The sequence below is a fragment of the Lactuca sativa genome, chromosome 6, assembly GCF_002870075.4.
Source record: "Lactuca sativa cultivar Salinas chromosome 6, Lsat_Salinas_v11, whole genome shotgun sequence".
Classification (NCBI taxonomy): domain Eukaryota; kingdom Viridiplantae; phylum Streptophyta; class Magnoliopsida; order Asterales; family Asteraceae; genus Lactuca; species Lactuca sativa.
In genome coordinates this window covers 194,198,275-194,211,583 of record NC_056628.2, presented here as the reverse complement: position 1 = coordinate 194,211,583, position 13,309 = coordinate 194,198,275, and the positions used below count along the sequence as shown (strand labels likewise).

The window sequence follows — 13,309 nt, the reverse complement described above, 5'->3', positions numbered from 1 at the left end:
TGAATGTTTGTAGGTAGGAGACAATTTAATTTCTCTTCACAAAATAATCATTGCTAACGGACTGGGATCACAATAATTAGGGTCATCAACTTTAAATGGAAAAAAATAGAATAAAATATTATAACATGAGATCTACGTGATTATAAAACATAATGAAAAAAACTGTCTAATTATATATGGGAGAATATGTGCAACAAAAACTACGTTCAACGATAAACCTTCAAGATAGACACAACTGCAAAACTATAAAAAAAAATCACTAGAAAATGACACTTGACGAACAAGAATTTAAACAGATTAATTGGTATTCATGTCCGTGTCTCAGATGATGGATGATAGGGAGGAACGTCCAAGACCCATCATTTAAAATGACCAAAATTTTTATGTCTTTTATTGTGTGTGTTTGTGTGTGTGTGTGTGTGTATATATATATATATATATATATATATATATATATATATATATATATATATATATATATAATCAAAAATATTATATTTAGAAGCTAGTACAAGTCAATTTCTTTCAATTATTAAGTTATTATAAGAAAATTTGATGAAATTTGTGTATTTTAAGGGTCCATTTGTTCATTTTCACCATGGACCCAAAATATGTTTGAAATGACCCTGTTAGTTGAGGTGCACAAAAAAACCGGTTCATGATCCGAACCGGTCACCGCACCAGTAAACCGGTTCATCATGATGAACCGGTCCACTATGAACCGAACCGACTCAAGAACCGAACCGTTGGTTTGCACCCATTCGAGATTTTAGACATTGAAACCGGTTTAGTAATGGTGAACCGGTAGTCGAATCAATCGAATCCGTTTAGAACCGATGTAACCGGTTTAGATAAGTTCGAGTTTTTTTATGATGGAACCGGTTTGAACCAAACCGGTTTATAGCTGAACCGATTTTACTATTCACGAATCAGAACCGAACTGATTTTTGGAACTGGTTCGGTTTGAAAAAAAAAAAAAAAAAACTGGTTTGTGCACCTCTACCTGTTGGTATTCCACGATAAATAGCAACGTCTTCAAACCAAATATATTTTGGTCTTGGTTTAATTTGGCTAATGGCTACTGGGTATGTAAATTGATTTTGTTGGACTTCCTTGTTGCATGATACTTTTATGTTGACGAATGTTATTTTTATTTTATTATTTAAAAAGTTTGATAACTTTTGTATTTGGTGAATGTTAGTAGAATATAATTCATTTTCTTTAAACTAATAGGTTGAGGTTGTACATGTAAAATATATCATGGGCAGTATTAAATCCTTATCAATGTCATGCCCAAATACCAGTAGAAATTTGATTAAATCAAGTCCAAGGATGTTACGTACTTTATGAGATCTATGTAATTAAAGAGAACATTTCTCATGCATACCTAAAAGTGAGGAAACATGTAGAAAAGCCCAAAGGTTTATAATCCCTAGGCAAAAAGAAAATAAGTATGCAAGTTTGTTGCATCTCTGTATGGATTAAAGCATCATATTTAAGCAATGACATGAGACTTGATGTGTTATTTCTTTCCATATTCAACAAAATAATTCTCTACAAAATCAACACTAGCACAGCTGTAACTTGTAAGTGTTATTCGGATAACTTTAAAAAGAATAACTATGATTAAAAAAGAAGAGTCTGTTAATGAATTCGATAATACACGTCCAATGGGTCCAAAACCAAACTGGTCCATGTCCCTATCCGGTTCACGAACACTGGTCCAAATGGCTAAACGGTTCGGTCCAAAACCAAACTGGTCCATACCCGGTCCATCCACATTTCTTTGACCACTTGTAGTTGTACATGTACCTTTCTTTAACAATTAATATGAAAAAACCATTATGCAGAAGTAAGTTGAATTTCGTGCAAAAAGGTCTTGTGAGAAGCCATAAAGGTGGAAAAGAAGGTAAAAGTGTTCATACATTCTATAAATATTATTGTTTAAGAACTAAAGTGGAAGTACAAAAAGTCCTCGTATACCTCACTTTGGCCTTACCCTCTCACTCTCTTCTTTAATTCTTTTGAAGCATTTTCAGCTTCAAAGTCAGCAAGAAACTCTCTTCCGATATGCAAAACCAGAGCCAGAGGTGTGTACAACTGTTTTTCGTGATCTTGGTTTCCTTCTCACTGTTAGTCTCCGGCGCTGAGAAGGTAACCACGGTGGTCGGAAACACCAGAAATGTACAGTACGACTCCAGAATACTAGAGAAACAACAGAAGAAGGAGAAGGAATGGAAGGAGAAATGTCAGCAGAAAGACACAAGACATTCTTCATCCGATGATCATGGCTTGTACTCCAGCAAAAGAAGAGTTCCAAACTCATCAGACCCACTTCATAATCGGAGATGATTACAGGAACGATGGTGCATGATAGGCTTGTACCGTACAAACGGTTTGAGATCCAGCAACCAGCATGCGGGATTGAGTAGTACTACACTACTACTGATGGATATGATGACGATGATGATGGCTGATATCTTTTTAATAGATTTTTGTATGTTGATGATCCAGCAATGTAATTGTTATTTTCAGATTTGTAATTATATATTATATATACTTCATATGTATTAAAGTACATAGTTTTGTTTTTGTTTGTTTGATAAAATAAATGAACAGGAATAAATATCATATTCCTTTAATTCTTGAAATATATATGCATTTGGATCGTTACAGCATAAAACTCATAGTTAAAGTTCAAATTTTAGGATGATAATTTTCGAATTATGAAGTTTGAATTTGTTATTATTATAAGCTAAATACGTTTATTTATATGTTCATTTATTTTGTAATATATATGCATGTATGTATAATGTGTAGGGGCCTATAGTGTGAATATTCTAGTTGGTATGCATATTATGATGTCGATGTATAGTACATTAAGTTTTTCTCTATGTTCATATAAATCTGTTTTGTGTTTTTATTTGTTACGTTAAATTTAACTGAACGAAACATGCACAAATAATCTCAATTCATACCCATTGGATTCGTTTAGAGGCAAAATTGATAACATCTTGAAAAATTAAGTTATTATATTTGATAAAGTAATCAAATAAATGTAATATATGTTCATTTAAGGAATATGAATTTTTTTTTATAAGTAGAAGTTAATCTTATAAAGTATGATAACTATGAGATAGTTAATTGTTTAACATGTTGCTATAAACTATTTAAACTATGGTTCCTATGTTGAAGGCCTATCAATACTTGGGGTCATGTCGTGTTTAATTAAGGTTTGAGATAAGACATAGTAATCCGCATTCAAGTCTTAGCAATGAAAATGTAGAAGTGTAGGTTTATCCCTTCGTTGTAGTTTCAGCTATCTGACACAATTTCTTGTTAGCAGTCAGTTCCCTCGTCTTGGTGGATTATTGAATACTTGATTTTACAATTCATACAATGAACGAGTGTCATCAATTTCTTATAAAGAAATTCTTTTAGATTCAAATTTATCTGATATTGTATCTGAAACAGAAATTTAGAATTTATCAAACGTGACCAAATAAAAAGTAGTACTTTTAATTTGTTCTATGTGTACCTTTTTCCATGATTTTTTCTACAAAACCGAAATATAACTTTTGAACGTATCTTTTAAATCATCATGAGCAAATTAAAAATAATACTAGAAAAAATATGCCAGATTCGATTTTCTGATTTTCATACCCATGCGTGTGTCCTTTAGGATTTTCTCATGTCATGCAAGTCATATATTGTGGGAATGAAATGTGTGGTGGCCCACAAAAGAAAATGTTTATATGTGTTATGAGAAAAATTCGAAATAGTGTTTAATGTCTTTAAAGTTACAAAAGACGACATTATAAGAACGGATTTATTTTTGGTTATATCAAGTTATTGACATATATTACTGAAATCATGTAATTAAGATCATTGTCATGCAAAGATTTGGCATAACCTTTTTTCAAGCTTATTCACTCATTTTTCCCTCTCATAAATGACCATTCTTTACCATACATTCCACCATCACTTTCCTTGGTCGATGGATCAACGCATCTTTTATTACCTCCTTCCCTTTTTCTCCTTCCTCCCTCTTCTTCTTCTCTCCAGATTCCTTCTAGTAACAACACCCAGAAATCACCATCACCAAAACCTTCCTCCCACCCCGCTTTCTTTCCCTGTAATCGGCCATTTTCATCTAATCAAAGACCCAATACATCGAGTTTTGCAGACACTTAGTCTGAAATACGGCCCTGTTTTCACTCTCCTATTTGGATCCCGACCTGTTCTTGTTCTATCCTCACCATCCGCAGTTGAAGAATGCTTTTCCCAAAACAATGTTTCAGAAAACAGATCATGTCTGGAGAAGAACATGAAACACGATTACACCTCCGTGATCCCAGCCCCATATGGACCCTTTTGGAGGAAACTCCGCCGCATCACCACCATCGAACTCTTCTCAATCACCCGACTCGCCACTCATTCAGATGTCAGACAAGATGAAATCCGATCATTGATCAAGACTCTACTCTTGGAAATTGTTCATGATAACTTCACACGAGTGGGATTGAGGTCAAGAGTGCAAGATATGTCGTTTAACATCATCATGAGGATTGTTTCTGGAAAACGGAGCTTTGATCCTGAAATACACGATTTGAAGGAGGCTCTTAACTTTCACGACATGATAACTGGGATCTCCAAAGCTCCTCGGGTGCCTTTTCGAACAGATCTTTTGCCATTCTTGAAGTGGATCGATTTCCAAGGTATGAAGAGGACGTTATTGAGATTAAAGGTGAAAAAAGAAGCATCCTCTGAAGATTTCTTGGATAAATATTGGAAGAAAAATGGGGTTTCTAACAAGCAAATGATTGATGCGATGCTTTCTTTGCAAGAAGCACAACATGAAAATTACTCCGATCAGATAGTTAAAGGAATTTTGTTGGTATGTTATTTTGCATTGATACACCAATTAACACTACAAATAAACTCTTCATATTTCCTTTGGATATTCACACTTAAAAGATTCGTAATTAATTTTTTTTATATATATTCGCAAATAAAAGTTTCTCTCATGCATGCATGCTTAGAACATTCTCTCTTCATTTATGCAGACACTATTACTTGTTGGTACGGATAGTTCAGCATGGACAATAGAATGGGCGATGTCACTTCTCTTAAATCACCCCGATGTTCTACAAAGAGCTAGAGAAGAGGTCGATGAGCATGTAGGACACAACCATTTGATAGAAGAAAAAGACCTCTATAAGCTACGATACCTACAAAACATAGTCAATGAGACACTCAGATTATTCCCCACAACACCACTATTCGTGCCACACGAGTCATCAAAAGATTGCACCATTGGAGGATACAATATACCACATGGAATGATGTTATTGGTAAACACTTGGGCTATCCATAGGGACCCAAATGTATGGGAAGAGCCTACAAGTTTTAAACCAGAAAGGTTCGAAAGATCAATTGGTGATGGATATAACTATATACCATTTGGTATGGGAAAGAGACAATGCCCTGGAGCTGGGCTTGCTAATAGAGAGATTGGTGTTGCTTTAGGGTCATTGATTCAATGTTTTGAATGGGAAAGGGTCAGTAAAAAATTGGTGGATTTGTCTGAAGGTAAAGGGTTAACCATGCCAAAATATGAACCATTAGAGGCCATGTGTAAAGCTAGAGAATGTATGTTTGATGTCCTATCAAAGTTACTAGATGCTTCATAGAAATTTGATTAATCATGATGCTAGTAAATAGTAATCAAACATGTGTTAGAGTATTGTGTCTCCGCATACTTTTTCATGGTGATAAGGAGACGAAATCCATAAGTGAGATATAAGACATATTCAAGCCTAGGCATCAGCGTAACTACTTACTATTAGGACATTGCGATTTACCCCCATGTTATGACTTTGATAAGCTTGCTCATATAACACTCAAATTCATAGAAAACCAAATCCATTTTCATGAAAAAAAACATAATATTAAGTTGAAATAGAGAAACCAACCATTTGATTTGTCGATAATTGGCCAATAAAGTTTTTCTTTTCTAGCATTGAGGGTTCCTAAACCTCTATCTTAGTCTTATTTATACCATTTTCACCGGATATAGGTTGTTTAGCCGATAAATGGATTATTATTCCTGAATTTGTGTCTATGTGGTGGTCTACACGACAATCAACATTGACTAATGCTAACAAAAAGTTATTTTGGTTTTTATATCAAGAATCCTTATAGTATGAAACACATTTCAAATAATTATTAACAAAGAAACACGGTTCGTCATTTTGATAAGTGATGTGTTGATTTTATCTTATTCATTGCATAAGGTATGATTTAAGGAAGAAAATTTTCATTATTTTTAATGAAATTATCAGCATCTTTACCATTTGGTTATTCATCAATTGTTTTCATATACTTTTTCATGATTTTCACGTTCTTACAAATTGCTTGTACATATTTATGTTACAATATGTTATCATCGTCTTTAATTTGGTGGTTGTTGATGGTAGACATAAACTATACAATAGTTTTTGTTCCAAACCCCTCCCCATTACCTATTGAAATGGTCTTGTTGCATATAATAATGATATGGAATTCTCTCCTATATATGTGGTACAATGATGTAGTGGGATTTCTTATTAGATTGATCAATGAGAGAGTAAACAATTTGTATTGCTGGGTGTTTAAAAAGAGTGGGATACATTGACTTTAGACTGCTAAGTTTGATGTTGATCAGAAGAACTTTTTCGATCATGGATATGGTAAATTGGTAATTGTGGTAGAATCTATAGCACCCGGCAATAAGGGTTAGAGTTTATTATAATTAAGTTACTATTTAAATTAATTTAAAGAGGTTTTGATGTACATGTTTCTCAAGATTGATAATTTATTTTACCGAAAATCTTGAACTACCAAATGGTTATGGACAAAATGATGGAGAACTAAGGCCCTTGAGGTTTTTGATGTCGAGGATAAAAATGCTTATTCATACGTTTTTTTTATTGTTAAACTATCTGACTACAATCCGCTCATATTTATATTGGACAACTAACTCGAACATATTTACCATATAAATTATAAACCCTACACTTATAACTTTCTCATACAAAAAATGTACTTATAATTGTGCCATATAAGATTCTAAAAACAACCTAAAAGCTGCCAAGTCGCCTAAAATGAACTATTTGTGTATATTCTCATAAACTTAAAAAACTTGTAAAAAATCCAACAACAAAGGTTAATACACTTAACAGAAATATGACACTTAGAAAGATTAACACACTTACTCTCATCCATAAGAAAAGGAAATACTTGAACTTTTAGTAGTCGAATGTGTCTTTTTTTCCCGATTAAAGTACATTCAATTCTATACATTTTTCAAAAAACAAAATCAATAGTTCTAACTTCTCAAAGAAATACACTAAATTGAAAATTGTTATTATGATTCTGAGATAAATTAATTGAAGAGCTGAAAATATTCTTCTCATTACTCAATTATAGAATACAAGTTACAAATATATATTGTACAAGCTAGACTAACATACATCACTAATATCAACCCAATCTAGTCAACTAACTGTAACAGAAAAGAGATGCTAACTAACTTCCAACTGCTACTTGTTGACGTGGATATGTACATAGCTCCGATATCCCAAAACATCATCATAAATCCCAAGTGTAACAAATATATCAATACACCATAAAATATCAGAGTTATCATGAAAATACAGAACAATATCTTATGTGCACTACAATCACCCCGAACTCATCTCCTTAGCACCAGAAGTACCTGAAACATAAACTAAAAACCGTAAGCATGGAGCGTAGTGAGTTTCCCCCAAATACCACATACCACACATATCAAACATATAATAAGCCCCGCCCGATGAGTGTAACAGTCCCCTCCCTAACTCGTATAACGGATCCCGCCCACTGAGTATAATAGGCCTTGCCCTAACTCACATAACGGGCCTTGCCCACTGATTATAACGGGCCTCGCCCTAACTCGCACAACAGGCCCCGCACATCATACAAACATACAAGTACTACAAGTAATGACATATAGAATATCCATTGGGCCCCGCCCACTAAGCATACAATCTAATGAAGCCCAATAAACTATTCCAAGTCCAGCACAGAATTCTGGTGTCCCAACAAGGCCCAAGCAATGGAAGCCCAAAAAATGGCCCGAATACTGAGAATGTCGAATCCAATTCCATCTGCTCAATATGTGGGGCGTACTCAGATCGTACGCTAAGCTTACTCCTTCTGGGGCTAGCACACGCAACGTACCAGCTAGGTACGCCCAACCTACTCCCCAATGTGTCACCTTCACTCCATTAAGCACTTAAACGGTTCAACCCCTACTCCATACTCTCAGACCTTTTCTTAAAAGATGACTTATCACGTAAAGTTTACAACTTTAAGTGCATGCATGGCTGAATGGGGCTCTAGAGTTTTAAAGAGCTTAACAAAGGGTCTTAACACATGCATGAGTCAGCATACACCATAAAGTTTCCATTTTTATGCTTAAGGGACCCTTAAAATGTCCAGATCTAAAGGGTTAAGATTTTGAAACTACCATATATCACAAGTACCAACAAAAAGGGACCAAAATAGCCATAAACAACCCAAGAATAGATATATGCAAGGAGTTGACAAGTTATGGACTTTATACCTTAAAAGTCATGAAATGATGATGCTAAATTTGGATCTTTAAGCTCTTCTCCAAAGAATGAGTCTTCAATTCCCTTCTACCACTTCAAAGTACACCAAAAAAAACCAAAATGCTTCACAAGTGCTCAAAAGCACCAAAACAAAGGCTAAGGGCGAGGTTAGGGTTTTGAAGATATGGAGGTTGGTCAAAAATGGCCAGGAGGTGGGTTTAAGAAGCTTAAATAGGGCACAAACCCTAAAAATTAGGGTTTGTCCCAAGTCAATGTACGCCCAACGTAACCCCACGTAGGCCCAGCATACGTGGGCAATGCCCGCGATTAAGGTCTAGCTAGTATGTTATGCGTACTCATAGAGTACACCCCACGTACTAACTAGAGGACTAATAATGAAAATATTTGTTTAGCAAGGGTTAAAAGGAAACTTACAAGGTTCGAATGTTACATTAATGAGTTGGTTTTGCTGCAAGCATACCAATGTCTTGTATCAAGTCAGGTGCATATTTTCTTTGAGAGAAAATTATACCCTTTGCTGATCTAGCAATCTCCAAATCCATGAAGTGTTTTAAATCTCCCGAATCTTGCAATTTGAATTCAACACTTAATAAATCTTTGACCAAAGTTATATTATGTAATAATGAACCAATAATCACTATGCCATCTACATAAACAAGGAGTGCAACATATGTAGGACCATGGCCTTTGTAAAATAATAAGTAGTTGACTTTGGATTGCATGAAGACATGAGAAAGAAGGAAAGACGAAAGTTTGGCATACCATTGGCGTGATGCTTGTTTTAATCCATATAAGGATTTTTGGAGTTTACAAGCAAGCTTATTATTGGAAGAAGACACATTTGACGTTGCATATCCTTGAGGTAACTACATATAAACATCTTCTACTAAATCACCCTTAAGGAACACATTGTTCACATCTAATTGAAGTAAAGGTCATGCCTGTTGTGCTGCAATTCCTAAAAGAAGCTTGAAAGTGACCAACTTTGAAACTGGTGTAAAGTGCCAATAGAATCAATTCCCTCCTGTAGATTAAAACCTTTAGCCACCAAACGGTAATTTGTATCTTTCAATTGTCCCATTTGCTTTTCTTTTTATCTTATATACCCATTGGCAGCCCAATGCTATCCTCTCTTTGGGTAAAGGAATAACAAACCAAGTATTATTCATCTATAATGCATTCAACTCATCATTCATTGCAACTATCCATAGTGGTGAAAGTGCAGCCTCTTTATATGATTTTGGTTCAGTGTCAGCAAAAATAGCCAAAGTAAACACCTTTTGTTGTGAAGATAATGTGGAATAATTCATAACTTTGGATATCAGATATTTGACTTTTGAATCATTAGACTCACAAAATCATTCTTTATAAGATTGAAATGATAATCTTTGAAGTAAGTAGGTGAAACACGATTTCGTTGCGGTCTAGCAGAAATAGGGACATCTTCATCATGTTCATTATTCCTAGAAAAAGAAGAATGGTCATGAGAAATATAGTTGTAGAGTTCTATATCATCATCCAAAACTGTATCAAGAACAGTAGGAAGAATATGAAAAGGAAACAAATTAATAGTTCTTGATGTTGCACTTGATTAAAGGGAAAAATATCCTCATGAAATACACCGTCCCTTGAATGAAACACTTGTCATGTCTCAAGATCAATAAAGCGATAAGCTTTCATTCCAGGTGGATAGCCGAAAAAATACATGATCTGGAATAAAGAGTGATTTTGTTTCGAGTAGATACAAAAGCTAAACAAACAAAAGTTTTGAGATTATTGTAATCATGCTTGCTTTGATAAAGATTCTCAAATAGAGACATTTTTACAAGAATCTTGTATGGAAGTTTATTGATAAAAATGTAGCATGTAGCACTGTCACAACTAGCATCCTAGCTAGGAAATTTTGTACTCCTGTAAACATTATCTACTGTTAAACTCGTATCCCTAATTCATGTTATGCTTGAAATTCATCTTATGGAAACAAATTCAAACCTAGGTTCATCAAGTAAAGTTGAAAACCCTAAAAATCCCGGTTTAAGCCCATTATGGACTAGGATTTCTTATTGGGCCTAATAGACCAATAAGCCTCCAATTTAATTATGTTGGGCTTAGAACTTCCAAATGGGCCATAATTGAACTCACATTCATGAAACCTAACCTTTTGGGCCATCATGGGCCTAAAATGGAATGGTATGCCTCTTTTGGGCCTCGTTGGGCCCTAACTAATTCAATTAGCCCTAATGATCCATAAATCAATACTTTTAGTTACATTAGGCCATGAATCATACCTAAAGGCCAAATGGGCCAAAAGCTTCTTAATGAACTCATGGTTTCGAACAAGATCAAACAATGGCCCAACATAAACTATTTCCCTCCTCTTAAGCCCAATAAATTCGGCCCAATATAAAAAAAAAAGAGATAAATGGGTGTTTAAGGGTAGGATGACACCTCATAATTATACTTGGGATATCCATGCACCCATCTCATACTTCTAAGCATTTATCACCTCAAGACTCTCTCCTCTCTCCCCTACTCTTATTTCAGCCGAGACACACACACCCACACCCACATCACCATTGCAAAGTTTCTTCAAACTCTCTCTAGAACACCTTCACCTTTCCTCCAAAATTTCAAAAATCACAAGGGCTCCAAGAAGATCTTTCCCTAATATCACTAATCTTTGAACACATATAAGCCAAAGACCTTCCAAGAAGCTTGCTAGGCCGAAAGACCTCACAATTTTCTTCCATTTCTTCTTAAAAACCGTGACCAACAAGCAAAGGTGAGTTCATACCCCTCTATTTTCGATTTCACATGTTTTATGGGGGAGAATACAAGTAAAATGTGTAGATCTATGTGTGTCTGTGTGCTATGTGTGATTTCTTTGTGTTTATATGGTATTTATGTGACAAAAATGAAAGGGATTTCGAGATCTATAGTACAAAAGGAAAAACATGTGATCTAGGATGTATTACACATAACAAGTTAAGAAAATCTACCATATAAGGGTTAAAATAAACAAGTTACAACATAAGACTCATTATTGGGTTATTTTTGTCAAATAAGCAAAAATTTCGGGAAAGATTTTCATTCATGGTTTTCTTAAGGACCAAAAGAGTAATAACTGTAAAAATATATGGTTTTGTGAATAACATACTCTTTAAAGGGCTAGAAATGTAATTTGTAGCTTAATGGGCCAATTTTTGGGCTTTTCAGCCCATAGGCCCAAAATTTGCGAAAAAGGTGGTTTTCAAAGGATTGAAATGGTAAAATTCTCAAAACAAGGGTAAAAAGGGTAAACAAAACTAATTCAGGGGTTAAAATGATTTTTTCTCCAAACAAGGATCAAAAATGTAAACTTTTTGGATTTTGGGCCAAAATTGTAAAAGTTGCAAAAGTTTGGACTTTAACTGAAAAACACGCTACTGGAAGGGCTGAAACTGCCAAATAGTAAATTTTGAGCTAAAAACATCACTTAAACAAGTCTATGGGTCAAAAGTGTCAAGAAAATGGTTTAAGGGCTTAAAATGTTTTTTTTTTTTTTTTTTAAATAAAGGACTAAAATTGCCATCTTTACTAAAGAAGGGCTGAAAGGGGTCAAACCAATATTTTTGAGTCAATTATTTTATCTTTAAGATATTGAGTCAAAAACACCAAATTACAACTTACGAAAATAGAAAGACGAGTATACATATAATTTTAAATATCGTTATAAACAACCGACCGGCCTCGTGCCGTTACAAATCTAAAAACCAATGTTTTCGACAATTATAGAATACCTAAAACAAATAAATATTCAAATTTTTGGGTTTGAAAGTTCCTAATCATGCTTATTGGGCCTTTGTGACCCATTAACATGACTTTTGGGCCCAAATGATAATAATAAATGTTTATTGGGCTCATGGGACCCAATTTCATATTTAAGGGACCCTCAATGGCTTTCAAGTCTATTGGGCCTCAGTGGCCCATTAGTATTGCTAGTAAGGTCCTAAGAAATCAAATGCGAAATGGGCCAACATGCCCTTTGTATACCCAATAGCCATAAATAATACGTAAGATTAGTAGGGCTTTGTAACCCTCTTCTCCTCGTTTATTAGGTTTACCTTCAATTCAGTAAACATATACAGGTCGTTAATCAATGGTAATCAAATTCAAGTTAGATTCAGTGAGTAATAACAGGCGGCACCTCTATGGGTCGTTTATAGTCTGTAGTTATAATTAAAGTCTCTTGGAGGGAGAGCGAGAATTTGTGTATAGATCTATACGGGGGTTACTCCCCCACACCTCAGTTGTTCGCTACAGTTAGACTCGGCCAGTCTAGGGTGACAAAATCTTAAGATCAATTCTGGAGTTCGTAGAATGCCAAGACAGACAAACTAGTTATTATCATGTATAGTTATAACGACTCACATAAACAAATCTAATAGTATCCGAGTAATCAAGGAAAAATCATAATCATTCGGTGTGACAGTATAATAATTTGAAACAATTATATTTTCTGATCGGAAAACATCGGGTTTTTCGAGGAAATCAACATCATTCATTTGTACTTTTCAATAACTAAATGCAAAACTTTTCATTTATACACGCTTTGAAATCATTCATGCATAAACCTATGGATCTCCACACTTTCGTATAAACATTTGTCTTTT

General features: G+C 34.5%; 1 protein-coding gene across 1 annotated transcript; it reads left to right on the top strand.

Annotated features, from left to right (window-relative positions):
- Window positions 1–3,997: 3,997 nt before the first annotated feature.
- On the top strand, window positions 3,998–5,693 carry LOC111908784 (cytochrome P450 81Q32). The gene is made up of 2 exons (XM_023904589.1): window positions 3,998–4,897; window positions 5,067–5,693. The coding sequence occupies exons 1-2, from the start codon at window positions 3,998–4,000 to the stop codon at window positions 5,691–5,693; spliced, it is 1,527 nt and encodes a 508-aa protein (XP_023760357.1).
- The last annotated feature ends 7,616 nt before the right edge of the window (window positions 5,694–13,309 follow it).

What these genes read in the sequence shown, in the direction of transcription:
- LOC111908784 (XM_023904589.1), top strand. Translation starts at nt 3,998, where the DNA reads ATGGATCAACGCATCTTTTATTACCTCCTTCCCTTTTTCTCCTTCCTC. An exon ending in TAGTTAAAGGAATTTTGTTG is followed by an intron (nt 4,898 to 5,066) that starts GTATGTTATTTT and finishes TCATTTATGCAG; the next exon opens with ACACTATTACTTGTTGGTAC.